At 37.8% G+C, this 18,980-nt stretch overlaps 3 protein-coding genes across 3 annotated transcripts; all 3 read right to left on the minus strand.

Annotated features, from left to right (window-relative positions):
* Window positions 1–537: 537 nt before the first annotated feature.
* Window positions 538–1,772, minus strand: LOC149045558 (QRFP-like peptide receptor). The gene has a single exon (XM_089205918.1). The coding sequence runs from the start codon at window positions 1,770–1,772 to the stop codon at window positions 633–635; it is 1,140 nt and encodes a 379-aa protein (XP_089062044.1). The 3' UTR covers window positions 538–632.
* Window positions 1,773–6,840: 5,068 nt separating this feature from the next.
* Window positions 6,841–10,193, minus strand: LOC149045559 (tyrosine kinase receptor Cad96Ca-like). Its single transcript, XM_089208259.1, has 7 exons — window positions 10,009–10,193; window positions 9,350–9,466; window positions 8,739–8,923; window positions 7,855–7,974; window positions 7,374–7,450; window positions 7,206–7,246; window positions 6,841–6,941 (listed from the first exon to the last, which is right to left on the minus strand). The coding sequence occupies exons 1-7, from the start codon at window positions 10,172–10,174 to the stop codon at window positions 6,841–6,843; spliced, it is 807 nt and encodes a 268-aa protein (XP_089064385.1). The 5' UTR covers window positions 10,175–10,193.
* A 490-nt stretch (window positions 10,194–10,683) lies between these two features.
* Window positions 10,684–18,980, minus strand: LOC149045560 (contactin-5-like). The gene is made up of 10 exons (XM_089205919.1): window positions 18,758–18,980; window positions 17,781–18,056; window positions 16,666–16,989; window positions 15,760–16,023; window positions 15,357–15,638; window positions 13,830–14,078; window positions 12,083–12,355; window positions 11,630–11,911; window positions 11,206–11,328; window positions 10,684–10,703 (listed from the first exon to the last, which is right to left on the minus strand). The coding sequence occupies exons 1-10, from the start codon at window positions 18,978–18,980 to the stop codon at window positions 10,684–10,686; spliced, it is 2,316 nt and encodes a 771-aa protein (XP_089062045.1).

Below are 18,980 nucleotides of genomic sequence, written 5' to 3' on the forward strand. Positions count from 1 at the left end.
GATGACCGATCAACATCCCAAACTGTAAGCCAAGACTGGTGTGGTTAGGTGGCTTCATTTGTGATCTTAATTCCATTAGGACAAACTAATCCACAAAGCACCAGTTTTAACTTATGGCTCGGTCTACACTGTGCGCTTTTATGAGCCGTGATGCTGTGCTGCATTGCCTTCCTTCTTTACGAGCTATTTCATTTCGAACGCAATTTGCATTGTCACGGTAAAGTGAATCTTTTTGTGTTGTTTTTTTTTTTGTTTTGTTTCTTTTGAAGGCTCTACTTCCTCCGCTCTGTCGAGTGCGGGCCAGATCTCAATTCCCAGACAGATGCCGGGTATCGCTAAGGTTTTTTTTGACATGATTGACAAACGGCATCCGAAATGAAAAGAAAAGTGCGAAAATGAGAGGCAACTAGATCTCTACACAATTCTTCATTTTAACACTTGCACATCAAGGCGGTAAAAATCTACATTTTCTATGATAATGATTATATTTTATATTATTATATGTATTACACCATTATGCGAGCCAAATGCAGCATGGAGACAAAACAGGTTAAGTCAACCCTTAATTTAGTGGATCACGTTCTGCAGAGTCGTAATCCATCGAGCTGAATTCAATTACTTTGGCCTGCTGGTCACTGGACTTGTAATGAGCTTGCAAATGTTACAACTTGAATATAATAAAACCTATGAAGAGTTAACAATAATCCCCACACAGAACTTTCAAACTGGTAATGTTCTCTTACTTGGACAATCGGGTCTCTGATAGGCAGTCTAGTTACACTTCTTACGCTCTCATTATTCTTGCTGGCAAATGAGATTCTCGATAATGGATAAGTTATCATTCTCTTAAATGCGGCACGGAATTTCTTCTTAAGGTATATCAGGAGCCACGGGTTAACAATGCTGTTTGCATGTCCACACCAATAGCATAACAGCATAAAATAATATGGCAGCGATTCCCGCACACTGAAGTCAATGGCCAAAATCATATGATACGCATGCGCTGGAAGCCAGCAAAGTGCAAAGGCAACAACGACAGCGATCGACATATGAATAACTTGACGCTTGGTAGCGTGGGCCCGAGTTGTTGCGTGATTGTTGATGGCAATGCCCAGCAGTTTGTGCTTGTGCAGTGTGTGACAGACGTGTACATAGAGAATGCACATGGTAACTAGGGGCAACAAGTAGATGGTGACTACGATGTAAAGAAAGATACCTCTCAAAGCTTCTTGAGTCTCGCCAAACTGAGTAAACTTAAATTCTATCCTGGAGTTCTTAACTTTGATTGTAATCAACCATGGAGTCATCAGACACATTGAAGTGATCCAAATTGTGGGAACCAAGATCTTTTTGTTCCTAAATCGAGGGAACTTTTGCATGGGAAGGTCAATCCCGAAGAAGAAATCAAAAGCCACGGCTGTTAGAGAGAAGACGGACGCTGTGACCGCCACGAAGAAAACAAACATGATGAGCTTGGCAAGTAATTCACCAAATGTTCCATCGATCCACAGATTGTCCGAAATGATGAGTTCCATCGACTGAGGCATGACAACAGCTGTTACGAGTAGGTCGGCCACAGCGAGGTTGACGTACTTGAAGCTTGCTAATCTTCTTGTTTCTGGCCTCTTGTACAGAATATAGATCACCAAAATGTTTCCAACTAAGGCCATTGAAATGATTGCAGTGTATAAGATGGCCAAGGTGAGTTTAATTCTTAATGGATACGAGAATGGAGGCTGCACCGTGGAGCCTGAAAGAGAATGAAGTGCCATGGTTAAAGCAAAAATAGAGGAAATAGGTCTGCAACGCGCGCGTACACCGAAAGGCGACATAGATAGTGACAGTATGCAATAATAATTATCGGAAAAACATCCATTAAACCCAGGCTTTCCCCATCATTGAAGAGTGCATCACTTCTGTCACAAGGGGATATGCACTTAATTGATGGAAAATGTCAAAGCTGTTGGTGCTGTGCGTTTTTCACAAGTATTGCAGCAGCAACAATGGTAGCTTTAGCTATTTTTAGGACACTTTCAGGCGCCATTTGTGAAGGTGGCTTTCCTACCGTTATCAGCCTGCGAGGACGTCAACATTTTTGGATCTGTAGCTTCCTAGTCTCTATTGTTTGAAGAAGTCAGCATAAAATATCTGAATACTTGGTTGACGGGATAAGCTCAGCTCTAAAAAAGCTGAGTCTATTTCACGCAACGTTGTGTTCTTTGAATATTAGGTCTGCCAGGAAAAAAGTGAATTTGTCGAAATTACAAAATTACAAAAATCTAGATGTTTAGCACAAAACGGCGCAGTTCAGCCAGCTTGCTTAACAGCCTCTTTCATTTTTTTTTCTGTTGTTGTTTGTTTTTGTCTTGTTTTGTTTTTGTTGTTTTTTATTGGTGAAAAATGTGCTGCACTTCTTTTCAGAACTAAAATTGTGTTAATCGGTTATTTCGATCATGAGGGGAAAAATCTGAGATTCGAGCTCAGTTAAAGAAATGAAAATGGAAAATAAAAGCCTAGCTAAGAAACCTTACTCCTAGGAAAGGTATTTGCCACCCAAATTATCGAATGATGGAAGCGCAAATTTTGTGTCAACCTTTTTTTCGTCATCTAACCTATTTTGAAAGATGGTTTCGGCGGATTTATCGCATAACGAGAGAAAAAGATGATGAAAATCACCTGGGCAATAAAAAGAATTAAAAAATAATCAAATTGACAAATAAAACACAATGCTTTAGCTTCCCTTGTGTTATTGAAAACCCAGTTTGACGTGGTGAAATTCGTTCCTAAAAGGGAAAACTAAGATTTGTAATTGCTTCCGTTGAAGCTAAGTGTTACCGCTTCCGGGAAAAGTTGCAAAATATTTTCTGGTTAGGTTGACGCCCCCATGATTAGTTCTTTTTAGACAGAAAATTATAGTTAGCGTTTTAGTTCAAGATAAGACCCCGTGTGATCAAGATCGTTTTTGAAGAGAAGACAAGTTAGACCGTAATCCTCGATAAAGTAATCAAGACCCGCGAACGTTGGAAAGCAATAACTTGTTTTTTGATTATGTTATCTAGCTCGTAGTTGTTACTCAAAGCGAAATTTATCGCTCGTTTTTACCTTTCTTTGGGTTTTTTTAACTCTCACGTGCTGCTGGTTTCCAAAATCGAGATTATTCTTAAGCTATGATCACAATACTTAGTGATTTCTTTACGTGATAATTTCAGTTGACCGCTTCGATGTAATAACGCCCCAAGCAATAGGATAAGAAATAAAGAGAGAAAAGATCTTATTTTGGTTTGGTGTTTATCGCATGCGCGTGTATCAACCCGGGAATCGATTTTGCAACTCTAGCTTGAAAAGAAACATTTACAAGATTGACAAAAGAAAAAATGGGAAAGTGGTTTTCCACCTTCAAAGATATATTGATTCAATTATAATCTTGAAGATGCAAGAGTTCGCATTCCACGTTTAAATCTCGTCCCTTCGGCTGCTAACATGGCTAAAGCATGATCACTTAATTACAACGACGTTTGCCCGTAGGGGGCTTTAAATAACTTACAGAAAGAATCTTACAAAGACGCCTTGTATTTCCAGTCAGAGGACAATCATGACAGAATAATAGCCAAAAGAGAAAATTTTTTAAGAAATTAAAGGTTCAAACACGAGTTGAAAATGACTTTTCTTTTTCATTTTTACGCGAAACAGAGGAGGTTGAAATGTCAGGGGAAAAATGGTGGGGCAAGCAGTCATACCTGGAAACTTCAAGAGAAGATGTAAGAGAAGCCCATACGATTCTGGCGTCTTGATTTACTAATTCACTGTTATCAGGTGTACACTCCTCAATCGACTGCTTATGTCTAAACTCGAAGTAGTTAAAAATTATCAGTCACGCTCAAAAGAGTATAATTTCAACTGATGCCGACATCGCACACTTCCTCTGAAGAAGAAAAGATTCTCTGTCTTCGAAAATTTGCTCAAAACATCAGGAACAACAACGAAGGTCCTCAGCTACTCGAAGATACCGCTGACTAGCATGCGTTTTATCGCAAGTTGTGAGAACGTCGTCCCCGGGTTCCAGACCTCGCCAATTCTTCCCTTCCCTCCCCAACCCCCGAACTGTTCTCTTAATCCCCTTGAAGAAACTCTTCTACAGCCAGTGCTGAAGAGTTTTATTACTTTTTTTATCATAATGAGGGGCTAGAAAATAAACTAACAAGAACTCCGCTTTTAGGCTTGGACAAATCTATATATTAGAAGTAATAAAAAGTTGCGATTGTCTTTAGCCGGCATAGTATTATATCAGAGGAAAGATAAGTCGGGGAGATATATGCCATGGTCAGTCGATCTGGATTGAAACACTTCAGCAATTCAGCAATACAGTGGATCAGAACATTGATAAGAGAGGCATTTACAACTTATCCTTCTGTTGCATCTTGAAATTATCGAATCAGTTAAAAACTATTGTTGTTTCCTCAAGCGCCGGTGTGTTTTAGAACTGCGAAACATCGACAAATCCTAACTGACTCCTTTGTTATCATGATGACAAACTCGAAGGTTCCCCTAGACAAACACGCAGTTCTAAACAGACCGATAAAGCATGCGTCAAAGACGCGACCAGCTATAGCTTCGTCCGTAAGTGTGAAAAGTTGAGAATGTGGACATCTCATTTCGTGATATACATGAAGATGCTATTTCATAGATGCGGCCATCGCTTAAGTCTGATAGCGTCATCCAAAAGTTTAATGAGGATACGGAATGGTTTCAATCCAAACTGACTTGATAATCAATAAACAGTCATAAGATAAGCCTCTAGTCTTTTTATTGCAGATATTAAATAGAGTGTCTTACATTATGTTATTGTTATCGTGTTGGGATAGTGTACAAAATTAAACGCTCATACCTGCTCTCATTTCGTCCAGTTTTTAAACAAGCATTCCATTTACCATAGTAAAATTGTTTCCATCTACCACAGTATGAACCCTTTACAAGGCGTTTTTTTTTTTCTCATACGCATCGAAAACACTTAAGAAAATATTAATTTGAATTAACTCACACTCTATTAAGACGGTTCTCTCCGTTTATGACAAAAGCATTTGATACTAGCAGCAAAACGGTAAATGTCAATAACAATGCTCTCGCTTGTTTTCAAATAAAGGTAACTTGAAAGTTAAGCAAATCACTAGAGGTGATGCAATATGTAATTTAAAGAAGATACTTCGTTAAGTGATAAGTGCTAGTTAATACCTCACGACTAATTCATTACCAAACTAAATTTTACCAAATTTCATATCGCCGTTAGGAGATCTCTCACTAGGTCTGCCACAAACAAATTTACTAAATGGTTTCACAATACAACAATGAAAAGCTCGCCAAGTACAGCTATCGGCATAAACGAGCCGTTTTTCAAGTAGGTTTTTTTTTGTTTCTTCCTTTCTTTCTCTTCTGATTTAATCGATTACGGAAGTTTAATTCATATCTATCCAAATTTCCTTATTCTCAAACCGATTAAATTATTTATTATTGGCATCCTTTAAGAATTAATTAATTGATTTTTGTGCTTTTATCATTATTTTGTTAATCAAGGACAAAGCTTTCACATATTCTTTTAATATTGGTACTGATAGAAATTTAACTAACACAAACCTACACCTAGTTTAGCACCGAGAAGTGACGATTATGTACCCTAACGACGGTCACTGGCCCATTTTCCCAATCTCTTAGCGGGGGCCTTCTTTGCAACTTCCTCACTTGGTCCTGCATCTTCATCTCCGAGATCTTCAACCCTGGAGTATTTTGCCTTGTCATAAGCGCCCATGTCAAGAAGCTCCAAATATGTCTTAAAAGAAAGTAACAAATGAGGGTTACACATTAACCCCAAAGCGCTAAAACACAGTAAAGTCGAGCTGAAAAGTGCGATCACTTGCCCGGCATACTGAGAATCTCTTTGGTTTAAAGTCGCGGGTATACTAAGTGCATTCCTTATTTCCTCTCTGAAAATAGTTGCAGGTAGGTGGGTAGAAATGAGCAGATTTATGCCCAAGGGACGATCACAACCGCCGTAAATATCAGAAGCAGCCAACAAATGGAAATGCTCGTAAATGGCCTTACGGGCTGGAAAATGTCTCTTACCAGAACTATGACTGGTCTCAGCTGAAGCTTTTATGGAGCGAACGGAAGTAAAACCAAGGCTACCAAGTAGTGCTCCCAACACATGGAGGCAAGGTAAGAAGTTTGAAAAGTTTTCGAGTCTTTAAAATGCATAAATTATTGGGGAGTTGTCAATTCTAGAAACGAACCTCTTCACGAATGTATGTGTCCATTCTTTGTCGCAGGTTTTCAAAAGGAGGACGGAAGTCAGGGTTACGATTCCAGCACCTTTTCATGATATCATACCTGAAATTTAACAATGATGGTCTACTCTTAACTAACTTTTTATGGATTGTGCAAAGAATACCAATAAGGTCCTCCTACAGGAACCTTTTATTGAAAATAGTATAGGCAATGGTTCAGGTTTGTCCTTACATTGAAAATAGTATAGGCAATGGTTCAGGTTTGTCCTTTTATTGAAAATAGTATAGGCAATGGTTCAAGTTTGTTCTGGGACGTCCAACATATCGCAGTTCTTCACCCGCTCTGATGTTTTTCAAATACATTTTGATGTCATAATTGTCCACGACGTATCTCAGCTGAGTGTGGTATGCTCCTGGTTCACATTCACATAACGGAAACCTACTGATATGATTGTAGTCCAATTGCTTTATTGCAAAGATTTCAGCAATGAGAACGGTAAATGTGTCGTCTTGGATCTTAAGTTATTTTTAGGAACACGTTAGTATTATTCTTAAAAAGTGCAACTCACAGTTTGTTATCAACATGATCGGGCTTTGGCATCTGATATCCCTTTGTGACCTCTGCAACCACCATGCCTTCTGACCATCCGTCGTACGGAATTCCTCCTGTCAAAGGATAAAAACAAGAGCATGTCACATTTCTTAATATATCAACTCTACAGTGACCGTGTCACAACTAAATTACAGAACGGAACATTACGTAAGAACTGAAGAATTAGCTTAAAGAATTTTACAGCGATGAATGGCCAAGGAGTAAGTAAAAACGAATCTTTATTAAAATAATAGTAACAAAAATGGTATTACTTCTATAGCGCTTGCACATTGCTTTTCTAAGCGTTAAATGTATTGACTGAACATAGCTTGGCTTACCAAGGGTAACTATCTCATACAGAACGATTCCATAGGACCACCTGACGAGAGCATATCAGAAATTCTACAGTTAATCGCTGAGTGAATTTTGGACGTGAAATGATGAAGAAAAATCCAAAAGTAATCAGTTTGTTAGGTTGGTGGATTAATATACGTATCTATACATACACATCACTCAAGGTGGAAAGTCCAGCAAGTTCTCCCAGCAGAATCTCCGGTGCGGTCCATTTGATTGGCAAACATCCCTAGAAAAAAACAATAAATGTTTGCCGTACAAAGCACATGTACATTTTTTTTTCAAAGCCATCTTTGAAAAGATATGAAGCTACATAACATAAATATGTTAAAATGTGAAAAAAAAAAAAACTATATCAGTCGTTCCCTAATAAGTCAATCCAATGTTAGCCTTCGTAAAGCTGTCACGGAAAACAGAAAACGTAACTCCTTTTACAAGACTTTCTACAAAAAAACGTTAGTGAAATTGACATATCCCGGTGCCCAGGCTAGAGTACTTATTCTGTTAATTTCTAACTCTGCTTTGTTTTGCTTTTTTATTGTAAGTAAAAGTGAGCTATGAAACCCTGTTGCAGAGAATATGCTAATGCTTACAACTTGTTTCCCAACTAAAGCAACAAAAAGTATTTTCCACCTTTTTGGCATTTCCGCGGCCATACTTGAAGCTTTGATATGCCATACCAAAGTCCGTCACTTTGCAAACATAGTTGTTATCGAGGAGAATGTTTCGAGCCGCCAGGTCACGATGGATGATCTGTCAGAAGATAAGGACCCAGAATATAAATGGTAAGAAACGATAGGTTTATATAGCACATCGCTGAATCAAATGTCTGAAGATGTTCGAACAATAAAAGAGCTAAAACTAAGGCAGTCCTACGTAATGATTTAATGCTGACAAAACCAAGATTTCTACTTTATCAGAAAAAAATTCATTTTTTATAACAACAAAAATAACGATAATCACAATAATTATGATAAGAGGACCCGTTGTGTTCCAAAAAATAAAAAGACAAGATGGTTTTCTCTTTACCTTTGTTTCCTTTTACAAATTTCTAGGGAGTTCTATTTTTTCCTTTGTTTTTTTCAGTGTTGCAATAAGGTTCTTATATATATATATATATATATATATATATATATATATATATATATATATATATATACAGCGCAGATTATTTACACTACACACGACTAGCCAAAACAAACTATCAGCGCATACTCGATCTTTGACAGGTGCATGGAATTTTTTAGGCTTAATTTTATAACATCCCAGATAAGCATAGCTGGGATTTTTTTAGGCTGAGCAACCGAATTATTATGAACCTCATTCTCATGTCATCTGGCTCACTCTTTTTTTTTTTTGACATCTGCAGTGACCTTCTAATGCCAAGAAAGAGGTTTATCTAATTCAAAAGCACTCATAAATGTTGGCCAAAATCCGAGCTATTGAAAAATAAAATGTTTAAATCTCTGAAAGATTTTTCTGAGTTAGAATTGACACGTGACAAGTATTCCACTTACCCCTCGCGTTCCAAGGAACACCATGCCGGCGGCGATTTGTTTGGCAAACAATACAAGATCGTAGTTGTTCAAATCCTGAGCTCTTCCCTCACCAATATAATACCGATCCCTCACTCCTCGGCATTTTCTCAGATAACCAAGTAGGTCACCACATGGCAAGTACTCCATGATGAGTATGGGGTGAACTTAAGTGACGTAAAACAAAAGAAAAAGCAAATAAACCCCATGTCAAGGCTCCCTACTGTATATCAAAGATAAAATTGCTGATGTCTTTCTTCATAAAGCAGTTTAGCTTACACGAAGGACTCATTCTTTTAGGACCTACCTTCATCAGAATTTACTTTCAAAATTTGTTATAGGGTAAAGGGAGAAAGCCGCTTAACCCCGTTAACGAGATTTCAAGCTATCCGACCGAGATCTTAGTGAACTGTCGATGGATACATGCTCTCGAAGAAAAACAGTCTGGTTACCACACAAAAAAAGACAAATTTGGCATCATTAATATCTTAGTTACAGAACTCATGTTAAGAGGTCCTAAGAGGGTTCATTCAGCATTTGTAGTATCGTTAATAACATATACCTAGAAAAGATGCTGTACGCTTAGTACTTACTTTCTGTCGTAACGCAGCCCATGAACTTTACAATGTTTGGCGAAACGTTTTCACCGATAAGTTTCCCCAGCTCAATTTCTCTCATCAAACATTTCCTTCCTTCCTCTCCAGCAGTGGCTACAACAAAAGTGTACATTGACAGAGACACGTTTTGATTAATACATTTGTTCCATGCACGTTCAAACCAGAAAGAGTCCAGTAAAGCTTCGAACCTTGCATCTTCCTATTACCATTTGGATGATAATTTTCGCAGCTAGCAGATTGCCCAAATCACTCCAGATTGCCCAAGTCGCCCCCCCCAAGCTTGCAGATTGCCAAACTCACCCCCCCTCCCACTAACCCATGCCATACCTGTGACCTTTTATATTACTTGTTGGAAACAAGAACTATTGCAGGATAACAGCGATGCCAGGATCACTTTTACTGCCAAACTGGTTGATTATGTTATATGTTAGTCTGTCCTCCCTCCCTCCCCCCCCCCCCCGCCGCCTTTTTTTTTCCCGCGCGTAACCTTGAGTTAAGAAGATGGAGGTGTGCGTTGGTCAAGAAGTAATTTTAGACCACTCTTCCCCCCTTCCGCCTCTCCCTAAGTAAAACACTTTTATAACTGCCCCTGAGATCGACATATGTATTAATAGAACGAACAGAAGGAGGCTTACGCGTGAAACATTTAGCAGCCACTGTCCGATTTCCAGGTTGTCCATTTGGTGAACTCAGGAGAGCTCTCCACACGGCTCCGAACGCCCCTCGTCCAATGACGTCTTGAAGCAGGACACGGTTCACCGCAACCTCCCACTCATCTACCTCTATATTCAATGAATCCATCTGAATTGCCTGCTCTTGGTCAGGACTAAGTATTGGAAATTAACATTGTATACTTTCAGGTTCAAAACAAAGAAAAGTGATAAAAAGAAAAGAGAAATCAGAAGGAAAAAAATTGATTTCCCAGGATGACTTGATTGGCGAGATAATCTCTCTTGCCGATAGTGAGAAAATAATGTTTTTACTAAACCAGGAGTATAAATTGTTACAAAACATATTAGTAATTCTTCTTATTTAAATAAATTTTGTCAATCGGATGAATTTCAACAATAGCCTCGTCGTTTGTTAAAATTAAACAAGAAACAGTTGGTTTTAAAATCAGAAAATTTTACGTGCATTTCAAAGCATAAATCTATAAATTAATCAAACCGAGAATAGATAGAAGATACTATTGAGATAAAAAATTAAACAAAGGAACTAATGAAGCCGATTCTAACAGCACTTGATGAATGTTAATAATGCATCATAAACACGATAAAAGTAAAGTCACTGCGATATGATTTTTGCTATCGTCATCGTGCAAGGTGGTGACCTATGAGGAAGGTAATGGTGTTTTTTAATGAATTTGATAAATAAAAGGTAAAATAGTTGACTTACAGAGGCATAACTGCAATTTCAAATAATGAAATGAAGGAGATAAAGAAGGTAAAACTTTGCATTAATTTATCAAATCGAATATTCTAAAATAATTTCTGCGTAATGGCAGTCTTATTTGAATTAGCACAAATTAGGAGGGACGTGATATTTGCCGTATTGATAATTATTATCAAAACCGTCAACAGTAACGGAAATTATAATGATGATACCATATACATGTAATAGTGTAGTTTATATAGATGTGAAAAAAATCTACAATTGGCATATATTTGGCCACACGCGAGTAATTCTTCCAAAAATATTTCTACTCCAAGACTCTTAGCTCAGTGTTCCCCCATCCCCCTCCCCCCCAGCAAACATGCAAAATAAGTTTAAACATTTCCTTCTTTTACTTTCAGACAAAGAAATCTGAAATAACAAAGAAAAATGGACATCACCTGTCCTTCGACGCTTGCAAAAATACCAGGCAATCAGGGAAATGAGAATCGCTGCCGCCACTGATCCACCAATGTAATACCACAAAGTGTTGAAACTTTGCACAGCTCGTGGCACTTGCTTAGCTAATTGTGTAAGATAAATATATGGCCATTAGACAAATCTCGACGGTAGTAAAAGTACTAATAAAATTCAAGTTGTTTGGAATAGCTTGGCGTATTATTTAACCCGTGATTGACACCTGCTCTTAAAAACGAAATAGCTGAATGTCATAGAGCGATGCAAGGAAATTTCATGTAAATGGGTCAGGTGATCCATATTTGTTTCTTCTTTAACCGGAAAATAGTTTTAATCTATTTCGATATATATTTTTTAATCGGTAAAGTTGTATGTTTTTTTTAAGACACAACGGTAACAGCAGCTTACCTTTGACGTTTATTTTTACAGAGGAACGGGCAACAAAACCGAGCTTGTTACGTGCCTCACAAGAATACACACCACTGTCCTCCTTCACAACTTCAGTTATAGCAAATGTACTTTTTTCGTCATCGAATCGTGTATCAATCTTTGCTCTTTCGGGTGGTGAGTCTCCATCTTTTTTCCAGGTTACATTCATTGTTTCTTCGTTGACGTTGCAGGTCAATGTGAGGTTGTCTCCTGTTGTGACTGCTGGATAATGATCTGGAAAAATTTGAGCAGAGGCTTTTCCTACGTTAAGAAAAAAGCAATTGATTAAAATCATGGTCCTCGTTCGTCACCCTCATCGTCAGCATCATTTAAATGTCAGCGTTACGTTATCGTCGGCGTCATCGTCACGGTCAGCGTCATCGTCACGGTCAACGTCATCATCATCGTTATCGTCATTATCATTGAACTTACCGTAAACACGTAGTGTTGCAGAGGAACTAGTTGTATTTGCTTTATTTTTCGCCTCACACTTGTAAGTCCCTTCCATCCTTTTTGTGACGCTTAAAAGTTTCAGGAATGGTTCTCCTTCGTGATTGAATTGATTGATACCAGATGGCAGGTCAGCATCATTAAAAACCCAGACTAATATTGGTGTTGGCACACCTGAGGCTCGGCAACTGAAGTTCACAGAGTTTCCCTCGGTAACAGACTGGTTTATCGGAGGCTCTATAATCTGGGGTGATACTTGAATTTAAAAAAAATACAAAGTTAATAAGGTTTGTGTAGTCCAGTTTAACTCCATTTATCCAACCTTTGATAAAACGACGAAACAACAACAACGACAAAAAATCAAAACAAAAAACGCGATGTTCAAGCCTATTTTTGATCAAGGTCAATTTTTTTCAAAGGTTTTCTTCGCCTTCAGTATAAAAAGATATTGTTTGCCCTTAAGTTGTCCCAGTAACATTCATCCTTTTCTTGTCGGTTGTTGAGTGTGATGTTAAAAACACATATGTTCAATGACTATCACTTTCCTGTTTTTAACAGGATATATTGAATTCGAAAAGTTATTAGGCGATGATGATCAAACAATGTAACACATTTGTATTCTGAAATCAAAAAAAGGAAAGAGAATCTGTTATTTGTCGTTTCCAAATTGTGTGTTTTAATATAAGTTCACGGAAAAAATGTTATCGTGGACCACAGGATTTGCAATTTCTTAAGAGCGGGAGGTGTTTTTAATTATTTCTTTGGTCACGGATTTAGCCTCAATAACAATCTGGGTGTGTGTATGTCAGAATCAACTGTACGTGTTCAGGTACCCTTTTCTAGAAAAAAAAAGAGTACTATTGTTGGTAATATGAAGCAAGTTATATGAATGTTCCTTTAAAATCTCTTTCCAGCTTCAATCCTTAATATTTAGGTAATGACACATTCAAAGCTAATTGATGAACTACCTTTAGCACTAATGAAAATGTATTATTAGATCATGACTCCTTAGTTCCTTAATCGTCGATATTTTTAAGGAAATGGATGAAAAGAGAGAAAAAAATAGGTCTATTTAAATTTGGCTTAAGCTTAAAAAACAAACGCTTTGTTAAGTTGCAAGTTTGATAAATGACATAAACTACAATATAGAGTTTACCTGTGACATCGATCCAGAAGGAAGAGTTTGCTTTTCCATAATCATTTCTAGCAGTACATTCATAATAGCCTTTATATTTAAACGTCACTGGTCTAATAACCAGGCTGTTGTTTTTACTAAGAAGCACTCCATCCTTGGTCCAGTTGACATATACTTGTGGGTCACCTCTCAAATAACACTTTTTTGTAAATGTGGAGTTCAATGCAATGGTGAGATTTCTAAACTCATCACTAACACGGGGTGGAACTGCAAAGTAAGCATATAAATACAAATTGCAAAATAAGAAGCCACCCAACACCCCCCCCCCCCCCACAACCACAAAAAGAAAAATAATAAGTTTAAACAAATAAATATGTAACAATTTGAAAAGAAGAAAACGATGAACTATTTTTTGAACATATCAAACAAATGCTTCCAAAAACCATGTTAGTCAGGCTATATTGCTAGCTTAGCCATGAAACCATCATATTTTTAGAGCAGGAACAAACGAACAAGTGTAAAGACTTTCCAGTTCTTTGCAATAAATAACTAATCAAGTTGTGTAAAGAAATACTGTACACTTGACGAACACACCTTTCACAGAAATGTCAATGTCTTTGGTATCAAAGCCTACTGCATTCTCTGCCTTACAAGTGTACCGCCCTTCGTCCTCCTTTGTTATCTCAGAAAAGAAGAGAGACAAACTCTGTTTATGGAATGTTTTATTCTTGAGCCAGGTGATCTGTGGTTCAGGCCGACCCTCCACAACTTTACACGTCAAATTCACACTGTTTCCTTCTATGATGAGATTGCTTGCTCCAGAAATATCCACTTTTGGTCGAACTAAGAGGTAAATAAATAACACGTCCTTGGAAAATCGGAGGTATTCCAATATCATTTACACTAAACACATTAAACGCCATAACTTAATGAACATTTGACAATAACACTAGCGCTTGATATAAAATATAATCTTTTGTCAGATCGCGGACATAACTTCGTATTGAGATCTACATACTCCTATTATCTCGGACCAGTTTACGAAAGACAGAAGGCCCAGCCATGGGGAGTATGGTCTCTGCTGTTCTTGCTATAGAGTTATAGGAGCAATCCATAACCTTATCATCCTATAATCTTGGTTCGCGAAAACGCTGATAGCTTGCTACAGCATTTGAAGAACCGAAAGCATTCCATTCACTTCACTGATGTTACAAATAACAACAGGTCACTCGCCATCCATGGCACTGCATCTTTAAAACAAGAGCTCGAGGTTTAAAAGATTCCCCGTGAGTAAGGCAAAGTTTACATCAGCGGAACAAGCAGACCTATGCAAGTAATGGTTAAACGAGTAATATGGCAGATGGAGAAACGACATGCTAAGACAAAGGCCTCTGCAGTTTCAGAAGACACCTGGAAACCATCTGCTCTGGACTAAAGTAGAGTACATTGATTGTGATGCTATTATTATACACGCAGGGTAAAAGAGGCCATCCACGTAAGACTTTGCATGTTACAACATAAATTGGACATTGGGGTAGACATCCCGGAAACATGGATGCGGACCACAAGAAACACAAAACATAATAACTTTGCGACAGTGGACTCCGACAGAACATTTAGTCAAAGTGTGCCATCGAGGCCTGTGTGGGATTCTAGCCAATCACAGTCCAACAGAGTGTTTCATAAGGTCATGCATATCTACCGACCTTATTACACGAAGAAGACACAATATGCAGTCAAAAAGTCACCATCCACATCCAAAGTAACTTAATGGCGAACCAAACCATTATACTGCATTCAGAAAGTGAATTCGTCACCATGATCAACCGAAGTCATTTTAAGCACATTACCAGTTTAAAAAGAAACTGTAAACTTAATCAAAGGGCACTTACTTTGAGTTGTGACAAGGAAACTACATTGTTGACAAATAACTTAAGTATAATTTTTTTTTACATGACACCCTACTTTCAAACCACTGTAATCAACGAACATATTCACGACAAATGTCGCCTCACATGGCTGCGGATATGAACAGCGAAAAGGTTTTGAAACTGAGTAAATTAAATTAATTACATTTGAAGAACTGACTTTATGACTTCCTATATATTATTAGTTACTCACTTATAACTGTCACTAGTATGTTTTTATCTCTGCTTGTGACCCTCTGTGGTCCTTTAGTTTGTTTCATGGTACAGATGAATGTTCCATGGTCTTCAGGCTTTACAGAACCAATACGCAGGCTACCGTTGGATACTTGAGTGAACCGTTTCGGGTCTAAGGACTTTCCTCCTTTCTTACTCCAAGAAATCTGTGGACTCGGTGTTCCATCAGCACTACAGCTTATAATGCCAGACGTGTGCGCAATAAAGGTTTGTTGGTTCAACGTCTTCTCAGTAAATCTTGCTGTTGAAAGCAGTAATGAAAAGCACCAATATCATAGCTATACTGTTGAAAGGTCAGTGTCCTTGTCTTACATGGCATTGTTAAGCCTATTTCTACAAGATAAAAAGATGTGATTTCATACCATTAATGTAGACAATGTAATATTGAACATATTCCAATCTCTGGCATTCGTATACTTCTCCATCAGACAGTTGCACATCATCAATGACCAGATCACCATTGTCTTCAGCCCTGATCCTTCGAGAAGATGAGTTTGTTATCTCAAGCTTTAGCCCATTGATGACCCATCTAGCATGATTGGTTTTATTGTGTATAGAGCAGTGAAGCTTTTCTCTGCTACCAATATCAAAATAGAGTTCATCTCTTTTCAACACTTTCTGGTTTTCTGCAAAAAATAGTTCAGTTTAGAACATGTTATCAAAATAAATCAAATCTGTTGTACTTAACACTACAAGAAGAGATATAAAAGTTGAATATATTTGCCTGTGCTAAAGCTTAAATTGAGGAATTTTTTTTAACTATGTCGTATTTTAAACTAAGTGACATAACTCCAAACAAAATCATGTTCGCCATAAGGTAACCCTTAACTGAAGTCAGGTGATCTCATGAGCAGTCATATTACCTTCATGAAAGTCTTGTACACCCTAGCTAACATCATTTCACCTAAAGACCAAGTTGAATCATCTATAAGGAGGGTAAGTTCTTTAGGAAACTGTGGTGCTGCGTCGGTGGGGGACTATTGCACCCGCCATGACGAGGGGCTAACGCTCGAAATTTAACTTTGAAACTCTTTACGGGGGCAAATTTACATTATCAACTCGGTTGATAAAATCAAAATCATCTACGTCATTTTAAGCCAACTCATGTTACCCTAAACCAAGTCATGTCATCCTTAACCCTAACCTTCTACTTTAGAGGGTCAGTGGGAAGAAGAAAGACAACCTCGAAAATCAGAAAATCAGAAAATCAGACAACCTCGAAAATCAGAATAACTAATAACTAAAGACCTAGAAATTTAGTTACTTACTTGGTTGACACAATGCTTGAGAACCCTTGTCATCCGATTGACATTGAGGTGGAATATTTAACTTTCCATCGATGCGATCGCATGATGCAAGTTCAAACTCCTCTCCAGTGCAAGAGACATCGGACATTGCGAAAGGTATTCCCTCAGCCTTTATGTCTGATCCAATAAATTCCGCTAAAGCCTCTTCAAAGCCAAGTTGACGACAAATAACTTTGACATCATTTAAGTTCCATTTATTCCTACATATCTTTGCCCATTTCCCCTTGTAAAATACTTCCACTCTTCCTCCATACTCCACATTTGCGCCATTCAAGCGAACAGGAACTTATGAAATTACAAAAATTTTAATCCATTAAGATGGAAAACACTAGTTATCAACAATCAAGAATGCCTTTAAATCACGAAATGATAAATAGTTCATGCCAGTCTAAGTGTTTAGTTTTAAGGGAAATTCTGTGTGTAAATTATTCAGTATTCGTACGTTGGATGTATCGTTCTTTGTCCGATGTAGTTCACGACATTTACATAGTTTCCTTGCAGCGATGTTTTACGACGAACCTCTTTTACATTGCTTCGTGACTGTGCTTTAAATTGTGAAACAAGATTTTTTTTAAAAAAATGTTGGAACATTCAAGACGTGTCTTCTTAGCCTAAAAACGTTTCCTTTCGGAGAACACAATAGGGTGATTTACATTTTAAACCAGAACGTCATTTTTAAAGCATTTCTCATGGAAATATCTAGAAAAAGGCGTTTAGTTAAGTATAAGTTGAGTGAAAATTGTAAAATTCCTTAAATGCACGAAAGAGAGAGAAAAAAGGAAACTAGAAGGATGTAAAAGTTTTAAGGAAACTTAGTGAAGGGTTTGGAGGTTATGAACTTGAAGTTCATGAAACCCAAATGCATAACTGCGCAGTTAGGTTCTTCTTTCGGCAGCAACTCAACTATAATCGTCTCAGGGTGTAAAGCGATACATACCTTTTTAGAACCTAAAGATACCCGAAGATGAGCTATCATTGATATCGGGAAAGTTTTAATCTCCGGAATGTGAGTAAATCTATCAAGTTACCCTCTTTGGAGATCGTGTGGATATGAAATGAGTGCAATTCATTATTACCTTTGCAAATTTGTTGTTTCTTTTCCAAGTTGTTTTGACATCTGGTCGGAATGGTACAGTTGTAATCGGTGGAAATCTCTGAAGCATTACCACGTTCTGCGTACCATGTGTAATTAGCAAAGACGCCGTTGTCATAGTAGCCCATGGCCATGCAGGTTGAATTTTCATCTGCTTCATCCCACTGATTGGTACAAAGCTTTTGCCAACTGCTGTTTGAGAATATCTTCATTGTACCGACAGATGGGTTCTTCTCTGTTTCAAAACGCAGGGGAAATTCTTCAAATATTCAAAAAAAGAATTGGTAAATAAGAATAACAATAAACAGCGTGGACTTATTAAGCTTAGGTAAATTCTTGTGTCGATGATGTCGCCATGTAATTACCTGGTAACAGTAGTCCTTGCATTGTTGAAAGATTTCTTTTCAGTTTAGGGTGGAAGAATTTCCTGTTTAGCTAACATGATTTTCTTTGCCAACTGGTCAATGCCAAAACTGAGGCCCTCGCATTGTCAAACATGTTTCTTGTCAGTAGATGATTGTTAGCATTACCGGCTTGACTAGAAAGGTATTGCTTACGGGCAACCCAACGAAATTGGTAATCGCCATTGCACATAAAGTGCGGACTTCTTACAGAGCGGCCGCAAATATCAGCGAAAACTTATGCTAAGATTTAGTACCTATTGTAGTACAAATGATAGTGGAGATTTGTTTTGTTTCTTTAAAGAAAAGCATGGTGAATTCCGTACAGGTACAGAGTTTGTGCATTCATGAAGGATTTCTGACTTATAATGAACTCCTGACTTTTGATAATTTGTGCATTTCACAAACTTTGCCTGGATGATTATGTGATTAAAGTTCAAACTCAGCAGTTCCATTCGTTTGTTCTTATTCTAACTTTTATTCCTGTATTTGTTCTTTTTTGTTTCAACAAAGAAGTTTTCATCCCCTGAAATTAGAAAAGGAGCAATTTGTATGTTACCTTCTTGGCAACTGGACATGTTGCTACATTCTCTCAGCAGTGCTCCGGTCCCATCGCAGTGTTTCCCACCATATGCTGGTTCTGGATTGGCGCATTCTCTCTGTCTGGTTTGTATACCACTAACTGGCTTGGTGTAGATACTCCAGGAGTTCCACTCACTCCAGCCACCATCCACTAACAAAGTTTTAAACAAAAACATTTGATAAACAACCATAGACGACAT

Source organism: Pocillopora damicornis, chromosome 5 (genome assembly GCF_964200805.1).
Source record: "Pocillopora damicornis chromosome 5, jaPocDami1.2, whole genome shotgun sequence".
In the NCBI taxonomy this organism is placed as follows: domain Eukaryota; kingdom Metazoa; phylum Cnidaria; class Anthozoa; order Scleractinia; family Pocilloporidae; genus Pocillopora; species Pocillopora damicornis.

Bases quoted from the DNA above. Each gene is read 5' to 3' on its own strand.
- LOC149045559 (XM_089208259.1), bottom strand. From the start codon at position 10,174: ATGGATTCATTGAATATAGAGGTAGATGAGTGGGAGGTTGCGGTGAAC. The intron at 7,451-7,854 runs GTGGAAAATACT...GTTTTTTTCTAG, and splicing joins GCCGCGGAAATGCCAAAAAG to GGATGTTTGCCAATCAAATG. The intron at 7,247-7,373 runs GTATGTATAGAT...TGCTCTCGTCAG, and splicing joins CTTTCCACCTTGAGTGATGT to GTGGTCCTATGGAATCGTTC.
- LOC149045558 (XM_089205918.1), bottom strand. From the start codon at position 1,772: ATGGCACTTCATTCTCTTTCAGGCTCCACGGTGCAGCCTCCATTCTCG.
- LOC149045560 (XM_089205919.1), bottom strand. From the start codon at position 18,980: ATGTCGTCTATGGTTGTTTATCAAATGTTTTTGTTTAAAACTTTGTTA. The intron at 15,639-15,759 runs GTATGAAATCAC...TGCTTTCAACAG, and splicing joins TTACATTGTCTACATTAATG to CAAGATTTACTGAGAAGACG. The intron at 11,329-11,629 runs GTAAGCTGCTGT...TTACACAATTAG, and splicing joins TGTAAAAATAAACGTCAAAG to CTAAGCAAGTGCCACGAGCT.